Raw genomic sequence first — 19,375 nt, 5'->3', positions numbered from 1 at the left:
AGGCTTTTAAAAGTCTCCTAGTACTGATAATAGAACAGAATGCATAATCACAAAAGCTGAAAACGAATTAACAGTTTCCAATGCTGCTAAAATGTGTACTCTAGCACAAGGAGCACACTCTAAAATCCTCGAGTGTTTATAAATGAGGATGAAAAAGTTAATGGTTTTTTCTTCAAAGTCACAATGAAAGCAGCAGAACAATCACTTAAATAATAAGAAAATAATTTTTCTGCTCAAGAACCATGGGCAAATATAGGACAATCAAAACTTCAAGATGCTGCTAAACAAATGAAATGAATATATAGACAGCTGCCACACAGAGAAAAAGGCTTGATAGGCCTTCAGGCTTTGTAAAAGGCAGGCAAAATAGGCTGGCAAAGGGGCAACTAGGCATTTGTCATTCTCTGTGTGTCTCTTTTCTTCTGCCATGGCGCCTTTTTGAAGTGGGCTTAACCTAGCAGATTTATCCCCACTGGCGTAGGAAGGGCGGGGCGCCCTGGGCAGCGGGATCCCGATAGGGTTCCATCTCGGCATGCCCTGCCCCCAGAACACGCACCCCACCCCTGTGGGCGGCACACCACGCCCCCAGAACGCATGCCAGCCCTGCCCCCACCTGCTTCCCGCCCGCGGTGCCTGAGCATGAAGCTCCGCCACTGTTTATCCCTATGGGGTGTATAATGAGAAATGCTTTCACTGAGGAGGTTTGTACACTGTGGCTTTAAATCACTGGGAAATCCCAGGAAATTACTACGGTACGGATGAAGAAACTACATGTCCAAGGTCTGTACTATGAATTATGGAGAGCTCTCATGGTTTTCTGCTGCTAGCCAGAACCAAGATGCCCCACAAAACTCAAATAATTTGTGAAACCCTTGAAAATTGAAATGACACCTATACTCCTAAATTTGTACTTTTAAATCATCAGTCTGGCATGTTTCTGTAATGAACTGAGCAACAGCTTAAGGTAATCACATACATTAGTTTTTCCTTAAGGAACAATATTTTAATTACACAAAGAAATTATTAGAGCTGCTTTAGCACTAGATAATGTACATGTGTGCACACACACATCATGTATGCCATTGTGTTAAAAGTTTCTATATGCATCTGTACACCACTGCATACATGCATGTATGACAGCTTGAATTGGCTGTGGCTTCCTAAATATTCTAAATGCAACACTGTAAATCAGCCTTCCCCCAACAACTTCTAGCATCACTGATGGGAGTTATAGTTCAAGACGGCACCCTGAGAGAGGGCACCAGGTTCAGGGAAGCTGGTATACACCATACATCCACCCATTTATTTTGGGGATTTATTCAACTATTTCCCAGGATGCCTAGGCATTCTAATCTAAGAAGCAGCTTTTAGTCATAGGTTAATGGAATAAAAGGGAGATGTACCTGATTGACTGAGTGTCCTCTAATAGTTTAAAACAGGATAGCATCCACTCTATGACATCTGTGGCTGCGTGTGCATGATAAAATCCTGCTCTAATAAGCCAGCATATATACAGTTGACATGCATCTCCTTTGCCCCTCCCTTGACTTGAATGGTGAAACAAACCAGATAATTTCTCCTTCGGTCTGAATAAGGGAGTATGGCTAATGGCTTCCAAACAAGCCAGACTCAGAAGCTAGCATTAAAGTACCTTCTCTGTGATTTACAGACACTGCTTAGTATACATGATAGCTCTTTTGGAAGGTAAGAGAACAGAGATTACTTCTTGCATAAAAAGCTCTTTTTACTTTTGTGTGCACACAAAATTGAACTTTTAAACAATGCAAATCCAGTTAATTCTTTTCCTCAACCCAAACTCTTGATGTTGTGACTAGCTGAAATCCCACTTTGAGGAACTAAAGTACATACCTGGGTTGCAAGCTATTGATTCTTTATTCTAGAATGCTAAGTGTAAAACCTGGTATTTGTCGCACCAAGGAGATATTTACCCAGCCTACAAGACTCATCTGCAAGCATGCTACAATATCTAGCCTAACTTTTCTGTACTAAAAACAAACAAAGAAAAACCCTCATCTCCTGCTTTATGTAACATCTTGTCTGGACAACTCAAAAGCTTGCAACAAATTTGCAATGTTTTGATAGGTCCAATAAAGTTGTTGGCCAACTGGATTTTTAAGCTTCTTGCTTACATGCTAACACAGCTGCCTTTGGCTGTTAACATGCCATTATAATTCAGTTTGTTACAACTGCATTTCAACTAGCCATTTACCCAATAAAATGACAACATGTAAGCACAAAAGGTTAAGATTACCTCATCTGGGTCTCAACAGCTACCTCTTATGAAGAGCTAGAAATTACAAAACTTTAATTGCACAGAGTAGTACTTGCTACATTTGGTTCACTGAATACTTGTGTTGTATTATGGACGATGGCCGTGCCCTCCAGGCAATAATGGGACAACACAAAGCCTTTCTACTGAGAATGAAGGGCAATTTGGAGAATGCCCCAAGACAGCCTTCCCCAGCCTATTGCCCTGCAGATGTTTTGGACTACAACTCCCATAATCATGGTCATGCTAGCTGGGGCTGATAGGAGCTAGAGTCCTAAACATCTAGAGGGCAATAGGCTGGGGAAGGATACTCTAATGTGTTTGTTCTTCTAGCAGACCAGAGGTGACCAAGGATTGTTTTGTTTTGCCCTTGTTCTCTGGAGCTGTATGCTTAATTCTCAAAGGAAATGAACAAAAGAAAATCTCCTTGGTAAGCACACAGCTCTCTCTCTCTTTCTCTCTCTCTAGCTGCACTGCTATCTGGATGAGGAGAATGCATTGAAGTGCACTAAGAGGTGTGACTCAGTCAAGACCTTGCTGTGCATGTGAAAAGAGGTGAATTATTTAATATTATGATTACAGGGAAACAGCAAGTTAGCAAGTAAAAATAAAAGATAACTAATCATTTTTGGAAGTGCCAGTGGCCTAGTCTACCATTGGCACTTCATAAACAATACTTTTAAAATAATACCTAATTCAATGGATCTTTAAACATGTAAAAGCAATTCCTTTGAGCATTTTGGAAAGACAAATAATAACTGAAACTAGAGAAATGAACTCTTCTGTTTTCCCCCCAGTACCTACAAGTTCAACAACACATGAATCCACAAGCAAGTTTGGCCAGAGGCTGCTACCCAGAGACCAATTACTTATAACAAATGAGAGAGTTGGAGTAAGTCTCCTTTGGCTGCTCTTTGGCTTCACAGTGTGTAGCTGCACAAATCAGGGCCTCTATCTTCCACTATGGTCAGGGTTGTAGCTAAATATTGCTACTTGGTGACAAGAAGAAGACATGCCATGATGAAAGCAATCACCAAAGATAATGATCCCAAGTAACCCATAACAGTCGGAGAGGCGACAGAGACTCAGCTTTTAATAGCCACGCTTTTAATAGTCAATTTTAAAATTGTGTAATATTCAATATTATTATAAGATATAGAAATTTAACTTATGAATTGAATTGTATTATTTTTCTGCTGGTCTTTGACCGTATTAATGTTTTACTTACTTACTTACTATGGTCAGGATTGTGAATACTTTGATTGCAAAGAAACTTTAGAGTGTTGCAAACAGGGATTTTTGTTGGAGGCATTTGTAAGGCCAAATATTCAGTTAAGCTGGCAATCAGCTGGACATCCTTTGCTAAAAAGAATGTGACACTGACACTAGAAATCTCACAAATGGGAACACAGAAGCAGTGCATATAATAGTCTGTTAAAGACAGTGGGCAGGATTCACCTAACCAGCCTCATCAACAGAAGCCCTGTTCAAGGACTTCCACATGTGCAATTTGGTTCCTGCACTCCCTGAAATTTGTTTTTTTTTTGGGGGGGGGGGGTTGTTCAGTAAAACCACCAGAACAACATGAGGAGGTAGGAGAGAGGAATAATTCCACCTGACAAGTTGTGATGCTTGCACAAATAGAACGATTGAAAGAGCATGATGTTGAATTCCACCCAGTAAGTACAGCTAGGAGAGTTTTTGATTCCAATATTCAGATATAATATGGAAACTAGTTTGACTGAGACCCCAACCAGGAGCTCTAAGTTTCTTTTCAATGCATGAGAATTGAAGAGAGGGGAGAAGAGAAGAGTCAAATGTTTGTACTTGCTCATACACATTATGATAAACCAGTTAATGGCTTGGTACAGATTAATGGCACGTCCCTTTTTCCTTCCAAATCTTTCAGTTATAAACATGGTGCAATAAATCTGGCTGAACATATAATGATGTAAAATTGTATGCAAGACTATAGTCTAAAGGGGCTGCATCTTTTGTTAAAAACCTCTTTGAACAGATATCTGCCGGCATTGTTTTCTAAAAAGTGCCTGTCAAACACTAATTAAAATATAACTCAGTTTAAGCTTGCAACTTTGTGTTCTGCTCAGTCACTGAAAATGAACTTCCAAGAAAGGATTTGTTCAGCATAGCAACTCACCTTCCAGAAGTTATCAACTTTGCCATAGACAAGCGACTGGTCCTGCCTTTTAATTACGTTGAAGTGCTTGATGTCACTGGAATTCAGATATTGTTCCACAACAAAACCAAGGAAACTATTGTCTGGAGTGTGAGCTGTAAACCAACCAAACAAACAAAAAGTCAGTACTGCATCATTATACATCACCGCAACACTGTCATAAGTCTTATCTTCTATTATGTATTTTCCTAATGATATTTTCATGCTGCAATTCACATGGCTGTTGACAGGTAGCACTGTGAGGTACAGCATGGTAAAAAAAAACAGGGCTCAGAACTGCTGGGCCAATGCAACAGCATAAGGGGCTGAGGAGGAGGGTGATAGAAAGGCAGAAGGTGGCACAGGCCAGTGGATGGGTGGCCCAGTTAAGTGAGCAAGATGTTTGGCAAGGTGTAAGGAACAGTGGTGTAGCAAGGGAGGGGCGATATGGGCGGGGCGCCCCGGGTTCCAGGGGAGAGGGGGTGACACTCGGCAGCCCCTCCTGCCACTCTCCGCCGCCCGGCACCCCGTCCGTACTGTTCCATGGATGGACGGGGCAGCCCCACGAGCCGCCGCTCGCCCGGCGGCTCCCCCGGTTGCCTCGGGAGCAGCAACATGGGGCCGGATGCACTGCGCATGCCCGGAAATTCCAGGCATGCACAGTGCATCCGAGTCAGCGCCACTGCTCCCGCAGTGACTGAGCAAGCCGCCAAGCAAGCGACGGCCCATGGGGCTGCCCCATCCATAAAGCAGCACGGACGGGGCAGCCTCCATGACCCGCCGCCCAGTCGCGGGAGAAGCAGTGCTGGGCTAGATGGACTGCGCATGTGCGGCATTTCTGCGCATGCGCAGCCCGTCCAACACCACAACGCCCTGCCCCCTGGGGGGTGCCATGCATGCCACCCCAGGCGGCCAAGAGGCTTCCTCCGCCACTGGTAAGGAGAAAAGGGAAGAGGAGGGAGGGGAGAGAGTGTCTCTGATGAGGAGTAAGAGGAGTGGTTGGCTTTGGTGAGGGGGTTGATAAGGGTAGGTGGGATTGTCCAGCAAAGAGAGCAGGGGTGCAGCCCCTAGCATCTAATAAGTGCCTAAAATATATGTTTACCCTTTCATTATATTCAAAGACTTGTAATATTAAAAGTGAAGAATACCAAAGTAACTACAGACCTATAAAAACAGTTTAATATGTGAACATAACTTCTTTTTTATGTAATATCTCCTAGACCTACTATGCCTAAACCATTCTTAAAACAGATTCCCCTCCACAAAACCTGAAAGAACTGCAGTCAAAAATCATTTAGATCCAACCACTCAGTGTAAACCCTTATTAAAATAAAGGCCATAAGAGAGATATCACTAGAAATAATATATCCACTTAGAGGACTCTGAGGGCTAACTCCTATTCTGAAAAGCAAAAATATTCTTTTGTAAACAACTTGAACTTACGAAACATTGTGTAGAATTGTTGTGGGTTAAGGTTCCATTTTCCCCATGGAGTTTTGTGGCCTTTAGATTGGGCATAATGAGCATGGTTAAACTCTGGTTCAGTCCCAAATGAATCTAGCACCCGTAACATGCACCTGTGCAAAAATAAAGGAAGGCAACAACAGTGTTAGTAATTGGTGACCATGCCTTCTAAAGCTGATACAGAAATTTCTGGCATAACCAAGAATAAAATCAATACCATGATATGCATCAACAACTCTGCATGGTTACTATCCATAATTATTCATGCCAAAGAAAATATAGTAAACATCTGCCTCTGATAGCAACACCACAGGCAAATTTACACCATAAACCTAGCAATCCTGGGTCTTAGAAATGGCCCATTCTCCCCAAATACCAGGTATTATTATTCTTACTTGCACGTCTCCACTGACAAATGGCCTAGAAGTACTTCTCAACAATGGCCTAGGAGTACTTTGTTGAGAAGTTTTGATAGAAAAGGTATTTGAAAGGCAGCTTCTGAGTTGGGATGGGATCAGGAGGTGGAGAGGGAGAGAAGAGTTGAAAGAAATTAAACATAAAGAAGAATTTTCTGATATTAAGAGCTGTTGGACAGTGGATCAGACTCCCTTGGGAGGTGGACTCTCCTTCCTTAGAGGTTTTTAAGCAGAGGTTGGATGGCCACCTGTCATGGATGCTTTAGCTGAGTTTCCTGTATTGCAGAGGGTTGGACTAGATGACCCTCAGTGTCCCTTCCAATGCTACAATTCTGTGATTCTATTTCATGCATCCATGATAGCTCCACATTCCAAGTCCCCTAAGTCTGCACTGGGTAGCTGAAATTCAAAGCTTTATGTCAACCGCTTTCAGTGAAAACATTTTACAGCAGCAGAATTATTTTTTGATTACATCAAGTGCTTGTCGGGAACCAAACATATTATTTAGTAGAATAAATCATACAGCAGAAGGAAGCTGTTGGGTTATACTGTGGAAAGGAGAGTGGGATTTGAATAAAAGCATTTGGTTTTAAGCCAAGAGCAGGACGTGGGGTGATTCTTGGAAGATAAGGATTAGCAAAATGAGTAGGCTGAATTAACTATCTGGAATACAGTGACAGGTTACATAATATTTATTATTCTCCCTATTGCATTAAAACTGATAACAAAGAAATGAATCACCGAGCCAAGTTTTAATGCACTGTTATGCATATGGTGCACTCTTAAAAAATAATGTTTGAAGGAAAGTAAACCAAAGTTAATAAAAGGTATATAATGTGATTCCTAAAGTAGCTTTACTGTTAGGTTTTCTTCTTCTCCACTTTTCATAGAATTATAGGGCTGAAAGTGATCCCAGGGGCCATCTAGTCCAACCCCTGCAATGCAGGAATCTCAACACATGGTCCCCCATCCAATTTGAAACTATACTGGACTCTACTTAGCTTTGCAAATGTGCTAGCAGTTTTATTGCTATACCACTTGGAGGTGTTTTGCAGACTTCCACTTTATAGAGTACCAAAGAATAACTGAAAACAGAAAGCTTAAAGAAAACCAAAGGATAACTAATTCACCTTCCTGATCTGAAAAGGCAAGATATTTTTGGAACCCATCATCAACAAATGCCTCCAGAGCCCATAGCTTTCCAAAGCACTTCATTCCATTACTCAGTTTATTTAAAAATATATATATATATATATATGTTTATGCTGCAAAATGAATAGTTAACCAAGTTACCTCAAATGCTAAAAACTGCCTTTTTTCAATTTGAACCATTTGGTAATGAAAAGCAGCAAAGAAAAGTTGAAATATCCATGTTATTTCATATACTTAATGAACTAGGAAGAAGGAAAACAATGAGGTTTTAGTTTGTCAGGCACATTTTTTCCTCCCATCTTCTGCCTAATAGAATCTGCTCAGTTTCTAAAATTTGGAATCCAGTGGCAATGTAAACCTACATGAATGAAAAATGAGTGAATATATGTTGCCCACTCATGTTTTCAATGATGTTTTTCAGGCTCTGTTCAGCTACAACTGCAAACCATGGCTTGGTGTTATGTGATTAAGCTTGCCGCACATGCACACACTCCTTGCTCATCTGAAAAAAATATTTACTTCCATTTTCCTGCAAGCCTATTACATTTGAGCCATCCAAATATGGATTGTGCTTTCACTCCAAACTAGAATGGGAAACCACAGCTTGAAGCTGATTTGAAAACATGGTTTGGAGAGCAAGTACAAACTGTAGTTCAGTTCACCACTCGGGATAGAAAAAACAACCCCTGGATTGTTTGTAAGAGGAAGTAATTGGGTGTCAGTGAGGAGAAGGGAGGGTATGAATACAAGGTTTGTTCACAGTGCACCAAAATAAAGTCTGGAGATACACCTGAGTGACCCTGACCACAAAAAAGTAAAGCAACTAAAAAGCAAGAAGAATACAAAATAATACAATTTATTTTGGTTAAGTTTACTTTCAGATATGCGTAATCAAATATTGAAAAACAAAATGGATAACAAAACAGAGATTAATAAATCTAATCAGCAAAAAGCAGTGACTCCAATTGCCAGATGCATTTCAGACTTCTTCTTCAATGGCATATAAACGACAATTAGTGGATTAGCTACTCTATAGTAGAATCAGATTCAGGCTTGCATAAATCAGGAATCTTAGTCTTAAGATAAAAATATTACATTTCTGCTCTGTGCAGGATTTATCCTCCTGATTCCCAGGAATTTTCCAGTTCCACTTCACTGAAGGAGGGGGGAGACTCCCAACGCTCTGGCCTTGAGGGAAATAAGGGGGTGCAGAAGCTACTGCCACACAATTTCTTACAGGTTGGGCACTTGCGTTTTAAAGCAGGAGCAAGGCTGCTTGTTGAGCACAGGCGTGCAAATGAACAGAGCTCCTATGAAGAAGCAAGTACTCATACACAGGAGTTCTTTTCTGGTGTCCACACAAGATGTGAGGACAGCCTGGGTATGTGACACTGGCGTCATTGCCTTATGTGAATGCTCCATAGGAGAGTAGCACATAAATAGGGCTAGTTTAGAAATTCAGATTGAACACCAGGAACAATGAGGAGAAAGATGTAAAAATGCACTAGATATGTGGAACCACAATTCCTTCTGATAAATTGCTTTAGAAAGGAATACTTACTGATAGTGAACCCAGGATGGTCCAAGGGTTTTCTTGAACTGAGTGAGCCCAACAATGTCAATGTAAATTAGTTCCACTACTTTATCCCCTTGAGTTGGGCAGCCAGATCTGTTACCAACAACCTTCTTCATAATCCTAATAGTATGAAAAAAGAAAAAAATTATTTCCACCAAATTCCTGCATTCATACATAATAATGAAATAACTTTAGACTTAACAGTGAGCTTTTATTTTTCCATTCCCAGAGAATGACTAACAAACCTACACACACACACACACACACACACACACACACACACGTATTGCCTCAACAGGATTTTTGAAGAGTAGGGTCTGAGCAGGAGTCACTGTAACTCCAAAAGCCTGCCCGCCCAAGGCAGTATTCTAACCCTCAAATTATCAGCACTGATCTAACATCTTGCTGGCCTGGTTCGCAGAACATCATATGTCAAACTGTTTTACCAGGACTGTGAGTACATGTGGATTCCTGGAGAGAAGTTCACAGTCACTTTACTCATTCCCAGTCATTAATTTTTTTTTACTCTAGTCCTTTGCTGAGCTAAGCCATGGTTTGATTTAGTGCGTCATCAAAACCTGGTCTTGTGGTTAGGCTCTTTCCTTGCTAACTGTGAGCTACAGCCAAGGCTTGTTCTCAGCACTTGGGTTTGGAAAACAAGCTAAGCCAAATCGTTGGTTAGCTCAGCAGAGGAGTTAAAAAAGGACCAGGAAGAAAGCATAATGGTTGCAACCAACTCTCCTTGTACCTGCACAGCCCCAGAAAACTGTAGTTTGGCTTACTGTCTTGTGCAGGCAAAGACTAATGTGAAAAATATGGTTTGTGCAACATGGCTTTCCTGTCCTCTACTCTTCACGGTATCCTTCTCCAGGAGCCCCACTAGAATGATGTGGAAGATTGTGTCAGGGAATGGAAGCAGGCGATGGAACAGGTTGGAGCTGGGGTTTTAGATATTGGGAGAGTGAGGTGCCTGGTGGGCTCTCTACCAAGACCAAAGCTTGCCTCAAAAAAATTGGTCTTTCCAGATGCAACTAACTTGCCATATCCTCCATCTCCAGAGAAATTATGCTAGTCTCATTTTGAAACAGCATTACTCTCACATTTCAGCAAACAGTACTACTGACAGGGGTATTAATGCATGGAAATGTCCACAACAGGGTTACCATTTGATAACTTCCTTAGCATAAACATGTGCTCACTGCACTGGCAGAAATACAGTGAAACCAGACCAGATTAAAACAGATAGGGATACCCTATTACGTTAAACTCACATAATTCTTTCCACAGATGGGCCTATTCATGTACCACAGGAGTGTCACCAAATAGTATGACTAATCCTTTAAGCCCATATTGTAAACATTTTCATTCATGGCTGCTTATGTATATTATACAGATACAAGCACACACACTTTCGGGACTAGCTGCCATACATTAACTGTCTGCCATACATTAAGGAAGCATAATAGAGAAGTCTTTCAGGCTTATTGAGTACACGGTGCAGCAGAACAGCTCTTTGAGGCAATGAAATCCAAACTCATCGGTTTCTGACATACAAATACAGTAAGCCCACAACTTATGCGGGGGTTATTTTCCTGGGATCACGCCTAAAACCATGTATAGTCAAAACACGTTAGATGTAATGGTGGGTGGGGTTTGCCTTTGTTCCCAAAAGCCTGCCCCCTTTCTGCCTGCTTTTATCTTTTATTATCTATTTTTTTTTGCCAAGAGCATAAGGCTAAATGCCAACTAGTTAAGTGTGCATAAGTTGTGGGCTTACTGTACCAACACCTGTGCTATTAAACATCACCCCCAGCACAATACAGTGTAACCATGGGCTTAATTCTCAATGTGTTTCCAATGAAATAATCTGGAAATTATGGGTGGCATGCTGAAGAACAGGACCTTCAGAAAATAGCTCAAAACCCAAAACCTTTCTGGGGAAAAATGATGGCTTTCACACAAATTAACCACAACTAATTAAATTTGCTGATAAACAGTTTCATGTTGAAAATAAAGGTTATTTAAGAAAAAGCAGAAACAAATTAGAAGACATTTCTCTTGCTGCAGATGTCTAGCACACCTGTAATGGCAGAGAATAGAACTGCTTAGTTTTGAATTTTCCAGCATTCATTTATGAAGCCTCAGGAGGAAGCAGTGACAATGAAAACATATTATGCTTTTCATGGTGCACATATTTAGCTTATGAAAATAATCTACTTATCATCTGTTTAGTGAATTATCACGTTCATTTTCCTCTTCACAAAATTATAGGCTGTAGAATAAAGGCTTCAAGAGAGTTTGCAGTTAAAGGAAGGGTTTTTTTTGGTACTCAAGTTTCAAAGTGGAAAATAATCTCCTTACTCCTTGAGCTCTGCCAATGAAGCTGAAATCCTAATGTCATGGCCCAGTAAATAGAGAGATGTAATTAAATCACTCCACTGGACTAATTCACCAAGTGGGCCACCACTAAAGGCATTTTCTGCAATCTTGAATCCAGATTCTTTTGTGAGGAGTCCCAGATGAACAAGGACCTGAAAAAGAAAGCTGAAACGTAAGTATTCAGTACTGGCTATATATTGAACAGAGGGTTTAACTATAACATCATTTTACATCAACAGCCCCAATTGCTAGGACTACAACATAGCATATTAAATATTTGTACTTAATTATTTCAATCACTTATAAAACACCTAGTATTTTCTAAGCGTGTGGAGCTGTTGATTCACAGCATCTACAGAACGTTAAAAACACACACAAGATACTACTCCTTAGCCACAGACTCACAGGCTAGCAGGCACAATGCAAAAGGAAAAGAAACTAAGAGAATAAGTCATGCATTCAAAGGCATCCATTATTAAAATTACTTCAGACCTACTCATATGGGCAGAAGTGTGCAGAGAGAGAAGCAAGGCCTCATTTTGTGTGAGAAGCAGGTGCAAGCTTCCTGTTTGTGAGTTGGGGATCTGCACAGCTGGGACCTGTGGCGTAGCGTGGGCGGGACAATGGGGGAAGTTGCCCTGGGTGCAAAATTGTTAGGGGTGCAAAATTTCAGAAGATAAAAATAAAGTAGTAGTAATAATAAAAAAAATAAAAAATAGCATGCCCCCTGCCTCATACAGAAATCTCCCAATGTTTGTGTGGGTGGAGGAGAAGATTTAGACGATGGCCAGTTGCTAAGGTTCCCTCTGTGCGGGCTTTAGAAAGATACCCACTCCTGACCAAACCCCCATCCTGCTCGATGCTCACAGGCATCACAGTTGCGAGGATGACTCAGGGGTCGCATAAATCCATACCCTCCAACATTTATCCAATTAAAATAGGGACATCCTAAGGAAAAGCGAGACATTTCAGGATCAAATAAGAAACCAGGATGGCTTCTGTAAATCCAGGACTGTCCCTGGAAAATAGGAACACTTGGAGAGTCTGACATTTGAAATCAGCTTATATCGAGCCCTTAACACCATGGAGAGATTGCAAGTCAATACCTGTCTGCCCAGAATCAAGGTTATTCAGATACTACTTTACCTTCATCCTCAAAATGCTCCTTTCCTTGGATTCGTGTTTTTAATTGGATTAAAATCCCACTGGCAGAGAATTGTAACTGGTTTTTAGTTAGCATGCACTACTTAGTTAAGTGTCACCATTTGGAAGCATTTTGAATTGCTAGCTTGGTTACCTCTGTCTTTTTCTCTGACATACAAAGAGGTATACTGACATATGGCAAGTATATTGAACCAACTCCTACTTGACACTTAGAGCTAATGGGGCAGTTTTCTAGATGCAGCAATGTAAATTGTATTTCTGCCTTGGAGCAGAACTCACTTTTTTTCGTTTTCTCTTCTCCAGGTTTTGTTTTTCAGCAAGTGATTTAATTGCTTCTATCCAAGTGTCTGCCATCCTTCTTATTCGTAGCATCATCCACCGGAATTCTTCATGCCTGGACATCATTTTGTATAGCAATTCAAAATTCGTTCTGATTTCGGCCTTCAATTAAACAGAAAAGTTTTTAAAGTGATATTGCAAAAATGATTATTTTTTTCCTAATAAGAAATCTCTCTAAAGTGTGTGGGTGTGTGAGGAACAGTGTCATTCCATTTCATTTATTTGAAAATTGCATACAGATATTCTAAAATTCAAACTCACAAAGTCGGAAAATGGAAAGTAAGCTCTCAGGTATTATCTATGTGATAACTGAGCTCATCATGTGTGTTCTCCCATCCCTGCATATTACTTTGGTAATTTCATACATTAAGACAAATACATTTCCCCAGGTACCATACCTATATGGTATATAGGTTAGCCATTATGTGCTTGCTTCTAATATTAATATTTTTAAACATACACCTGAAATAGCAAATATATGGAGTGGCTCTTAATTGTTAATAGTATAACATTTGCTTTATTCAGTACTGCAACTCTTTCATTAGAAAGAGGGGATCTTAACTTGTGACACACTACTACTTTATTATTATATAATTAATATATTATTATATAATTTAATGTTTCTTCTTCCCCCCTGACTCCCAATTTTAATGAAGTTGATTGAACAGACCTACCTGCATATAAAAAGTATGCTTCCAAATATTTGCTGTAGTATCTAAAAATTGTGTATTAACTTCTAAGAATGTCCAACAAATGCATAGAATGGCAAGAAAAAGCAAGTGTGTGAGATTAGGACCAGAATTACGGTACTAGGCATTCAGACAGTTTAGGGTTTACTTTATGACCCAAGATTTGATTGGGTTTTTTCTCCCTACACAGAAAGCTGAACTTAAGGTAACTGCAAGGCCCACTTTGTTAACCATTTCGTAAGCTTTGAGACATACTCCTTACCATCGACTTTTGATCAGTTTCTTCATTAGGATTTTTTGCTCTCCAGGGTAAACGAGGACACCAGTTTTCAACCTGCAGATATAGGGATCTTTTGTTAGGCACAGCTTCAGATGCATCAAGCAAGATGTTCATTCAACTATTTTCTTGATACGATCCCATTTTCATTTGCTGGCAGCCATAACAAAACAGCACAAGGGCAGTAGGCGACAAACCCAAAAAAAGCACCTCTTTGAAGATAACGTAGCAACAGCAATAGGATTTTCAAAAGACGACAAAAACAGATTGGCTATTAAAAGTCTTATATTTGGGCTCTTCAATAAACTGACTCCCTTTCATTAACTGATCAAATCTTCAGCGTATCATATACATATCGTATGAAACAACCCTGAAGAAGCTGATATGAGAAAATTGGAGTGCTCAGCACAACAGGTCAGCTGGCACATGGAGAAAAATGTGTTTAAATCATTATGCAAGAATAAAGCACAACGAGAGTCAATAATAAATAAATAAAAACCTGTGGCATTAAGACTTTATTTCTTTAGTAGAAGGAACACTGATATCCACAGAAGGCAACACTTCCCTTACATTGTCCCTCGAGACGGACGGATGCCAACAACAATGAATATATGAGAACACAGGATGCCATGAATCCATTCTCCTATCGTAATGGATTTCCTGGTGGTACTAATCCTAATGCACATTGGCATCCAAAACCACGTGGGATGTATAACAGCAAATATTTTTCTACAGTCCAAAAATGAGTGTTCCAGTAATAAGGAACCTATAACACTTAAAAACGATTCACTACAAAAAGGCCAAAACCTTTGCAACTCACCAAAATCTTCAGTGCTAGTAGAGGAGTTAATAACTTACCAGTCAAAAGAGTTTGAGTCCACCTGCCAAACTGCCCATTACTCTACCATGGTTTGTCCATCACTTTCATTAATGTTTTTCTTTTGATTTTTATGTTAAAATAGAAATGGAAAGTGCAAAGAGGTCTGATTAGGATTCCACCGTGTCCAGGGTCAACCCTTTCCTCCTGCACCATTGTGCTGGGGGAAAAACCCACACACCCTCCCCAAACTGCTGTTAGTCCTAGGACAGGGACTTTGAAATACACTCTGTGATTTAAAGTAGGCTATAGTTCAGAATTTAATCCATAAAAAGACAGCCTTATATAATCTGCTTTTTGTTAGTACTATTCTATATTGGGGGGGGGGGATAAATAGATGAATAAAGAAATGCTTCTGACCATGTCAGAATCTCTATTGCCTAATTCTGATAGAAAGAACAGCCAGAGGGATGGTAGGATTGTCATCAGCAATCAGAATTTTAACCAATGGCACACTATTACCAAGCAAGCTTCTTCACAGGCAACTTTATAATTTTGTCTTGCAGCAGAGGTACTTCACTGTTTCTGTGAATCAGCATGTTTTTAGATGAGTAGAATGTGTCCTTTTATTTAAAATGCATCTCTGGGTTATTTGTGGGGCATAGGAATTCGTTCATATTTTTTTTTCAAAATACAGTCTGGCCCCCCACAAGGTCTGAGGGACAGTGGACCGGCCCCCTGCTGAAAAAGTTTGCTGACCCCTGATATACACCATAGAGGTGTCCCAGACAAATATAATGTTTCAATTTTTGTAGACACACTGTCTGCTATGTTTTTTCAATGCCTGCATCTCAAAAATGTCACAAGTCACCTGCAAATATCATCTTAACAAACTCCAGGCTCCTAAGTACAGTAAGTAAAAATTCCCTGCATGTCCCAAAATCCTGGAAAAAAACCTTTAAAATATTATCAGTTCGTGGAAAAAATAACTCACACGTAGTCTTCTATTTCATGAAAAGTTATGCAACAATCTGTTTTAGTATATTTTTGCTCCTGGCCTGTCAGTATTTTGCATGTCATCTTCTAAAGAACCCCACAGTTACTAGGCTAGTACCGGTATTACTGTGGTCAGGCTACCTCTGTCCAGGAACAGGCAGAGCTGGCAATATACATGCCTTGCCACTGTGGACACCTGAAGCTTCAGTGACTCGGGAGCATGCCAAACTATGAACTTTAATCCTTTTGGGGGGTGTCACCCCATTCAGAAGAAGCTGTGCATCCAGTTCCCAGGCTGACCAATCCATGGGCACACCTTTATCTTGTCAGGATTCAGTTTTAGATTATTCATTCCCATCCTGCCTCCAGATACCCAAGCACAACTGTATTTGCTGAAAATGTGGCGCATAAACAGAGTGACTCAACTATATGCTGTATGCATCATCTACTCTCAAAGGCCTTTATCAAGACAAATAAAATATTCCAAACATTCCACATTCAAACCATTCAATACCACAGCAAACAAACAAACCCTGACATCTCATGAAGTGTTATAGAGAACCTGAAAATTAAAATTATTGTTCTATTATTCAAAAAAACATGTTTTGGGACACAGTGATTGCATTTTAAAAGAAAATATTGTCATTTAACACCCTTAGGCACTTCAAAGCACTGCTTTCTTTTCTTTTTTACTTCCCAGAACAACTTTACACATAGTCACCCATTTTAGCATTCAGGTTTCATGCATATCATGCACTATCAATTCTCCATCACTGCCTATTGACAAATTACTTTATGAGACACCAGTTCCAGGTTATCTTTAGCAAGCAACACAATTCATATATCCACATCATTGTAGTGGTTATTAGAATTTTATTTCATGCTTGCATTCACAAATATTTAAGCTTTCAGAATTTGCTGTTTAGCTTAATCATAACATTAACCACAGGATTAAGTATGCTGAATTTAAGCTCAAGGTTAATGCCATGACCAAACAATGTTAGTTTTATGTGCTGTCAAAAAGAAACCTCTTAGGAAACCCCCCAAAGACTTTTATGTATGCTGTTTACTAAACATAAAACAGATTGATGAGTAACATGGATCATTTGTTCTTCAGGGAAGCACAATGAATTCTATACAATTATGTTCTGTAACAAATGCCACATGAAGTACTTCATAAATTCCCTAAATTCTGGAGTGTTTGAAGATCTAGGATTCACTATTTTTTTTTCATAAATACAGAAGCATCCTAATATGTCAAGCGAAGGACATGATAAACACAAATCATTATATATCACCAGGCCTTGACATTTTTTTCTGCATCAACAGTTACAAGATGACTGAGAGCACTGCTGGTGAATTGGGTGTTATAAACAACATTTTGCCCCTTGGCTGCATAGCTCTAACCTGATGTATATACTGTACCGGTAATGGCCTTGCACAAAATAGAATTCTATAGGGTGTTCCCCTAGCCAACATGTTAGGTCATATGATGCTATAGTAGGTGTCACAGAACACTCATATGCACCTCTCCCAGATTTCAGTTCTTACAGTCACTCTAAAAATGGGGTAATGGACTCTGGTAAAGAAAAATATTTTCAACAACACACAATATAGAAAACAAGTCTAAAAAGTGTGACTGATGAGGTTAAAACACCCACTCCACAAACATATATTTATAGCCTTATCATAACATCTTGCTTTTTAGAAAAATGAGATGAGCAAAGGCAAAATTACTCTCCGATCTGAACTGGTTGAGAATATGCTCCTCCTACACTCTAAAAGAACATATTCAAAATAATGTCCCACTGCAATTCTGTCTTTCTATTATCCCCACAAAAGTCTCTGTGTGTGATATATTTATAGATGTTGAACAGTGAAGCCTCATGCAATAGTTGACTACCAGCTTCCACCACCAAATAAATGGAACCCAGTACTCTTAATAAGTAGTATCACAAGGCAATGGCAGCCCAATGGGACCATGTGTCACAGGTCATGAAAGTACTGCACTGGCTGCCAGGGAGCTACTGGGCCTAATTCAATGTGTTAGTCCTAGCATGTTGTTGTTCAGTCGTTCAGTCGTGTCCGACTCTTCGTGACCCCATGGACCAGAGCATGCCAGGCACGCCTATCCTTCACTGCCTCTCGCAGTTGGCCAAACTCATGTTAGTAGCTTCGAGAACACTGTCCAAGCATTGTTGTTGTTCAGTCGCTCAGTCGTGTCCGACTCTTCGTGACCCCATGGACCAGAGCACGCCAGGCACGCCTATCCTTCACTGCCTCTCGCAGTTTGGCCAAACTCATGCCAGTCGCTTCGAGAACACTGTCCAACCATCTCATCCTCTGTCATCCCCTTCTTTTAGGGTTGCATATGTCCAAGCATATGCAACCCTAAATGTACCTAAAAGAGTTCTTTCCTCAGTATCAAACATCCTGTACCCTATGATCTGCAGGTGAGGCCTTGGTGTTGATGCCACCAATAGGGGCTGCTTGGTTGGCACTGACCTGTAAAAGGGCCTTTTCAGTGGTGGTTCCCCATTTGTGGAATGCCCTCCTTTAGTGAGGTGCATCATAGTGAGGAAGCATTTGAAAACGTTCCTAAATAATGGCTGAAGAATACTGTACACCTGGCAACCCTGAGATCACTGGATGAAATTGTGTTTTTAATTGTGAATCTTTTTACAGTGTTGTAACTGTTCTAGAATGCTTTTATTTTCTTTTAACTGTGGGAGTGTATGCTGCCCAGTGTAAGCTGGTAGCCAACAAATGACAGCAAGAGCCACTGCTGAGGTGCACTGGGATTGCATGTTTCATCTCTTTCTTCAAACCATTTTAACTCACCCAGAACCTATTAGTAAGATAGACTGTAAATTTAATAAGCAACAGTTTAGAAGTTAATCCACAAGCTGATCAATAGCCATCAATATTGGATGTACTGATCTTCTGAAAATCTGTTTTCACCCAAGTTATGGCACTTCTTTGCTGGCATTCTCTTGTGAACTGTATTTGTTCCATCATCTATATTGAGCTTAATTAGCATGTCTATAAAAAGATACCGGTAATACTCACTGACACATGCCAGGAAAAACTATGATACCTCCTGAGGTGAGGGAGATATTAACAAGCTAACTTGCTCTAAGAAGATGTTTTGGCCTTTCATTACCTCTTGAAAGCTGGGAGAATAAATATACCCTTGGGGGGGGCAGAAATACTATGACACACAGTATGCACATAGCATTTTAATAATTTAGAAGAAGAATTCTACGCTCTTCATTAGCTACATTAGCAGGAAATGCTGATGATTCAAAGACAGTTAAATTCTATTAAGGAAAGACCTTCCTTAAAAGGGAACAAATCTTTAAAGTGCAACAAAATAGAAGAGTTCACCCAGGATAACTCATGGTCAGTCTGTACTTTGAATATGCAGGGAATGATACCAGAGAGAAACAAAGGGGGGGTTGACATTTTCCATCTTACAAGTGTTATAAAGTACAAACGGTAACATACTTCTGGGCGGTTGAAGCTACTGGTCATAATTATGCAGAATATGATAAGAACAATGCAGTGTGCATATCAAAGGGCAAGACTAATTACTTTTTTGTCCACCAATCTAAATTGCAGTTAAAGGTTACTAAAAAAA

The 19,375-nt window shown here is 40.1% G+C and overlaps 1 protein-coding gene across 1 annotated transcript in view; it reads right to left on the bottom strand.

The window, feature by feature from the left end:
• The window catches only part of MGAT5 (alpha-1,6-mannosylglycoprotein 6-beta-N-acetylglucosaminyltransferase), a 111,354-nt gene that overhangs the window by 19,747 nt on the left and 72,232 nt on the right, over window positions 1-19,375 (bottom strand). Inside the window, exons 6-11 of the mRNA XM_033163827.1 lie at window positions 13,908-13,979; window positions 12,897-13,058; window positions 11,436-11,605; window positions 9,060-9,194; window positions 5,910-6,043; window positions 4,449-4,582 (exon numbers count right to left, since the gene is read on the bottom strand). Coding sequence (XP_033019718.1) covers window positions 4,449-4,582; window positions 5,910-6,043; window positions 9,060-9,194; window positions 11,436-11,605; window positions 12,897-13,058; window positions 13,908-13,979 — 807 coding nt within the window. The remainder of the gene's footprint in view (window positions 1-4,448; window positions 4,583-5,909; window positions 6,044-9,059; window positions 9,195-11,435; window positions 11,606-12,896; window positions 13,059-13,907; window positions 13,980-19,375) is intronic.

The sequence above is a fragment of the Lacerta agilis genome, chromosome 1 (assembly GCF_009819535.1).
Source record: "Lacerta agilis isolate rLacAgi1 chromosome 1, rLacAgi1.pri, whole genome shotgun sequence".
Classification (NCBI taxonomy): domain Eukaryota; kingdom Metazoa; phylum Chordata; class Lepidosauria; order Squamata; family Lacertidae; genus Lacerta; species Lacerta agilis.
The sequence above is the reverse complement of the archived record's forward strand: the minus strand, read 5'-3'. Positions and strand labels throughout refer to the sequence as shown.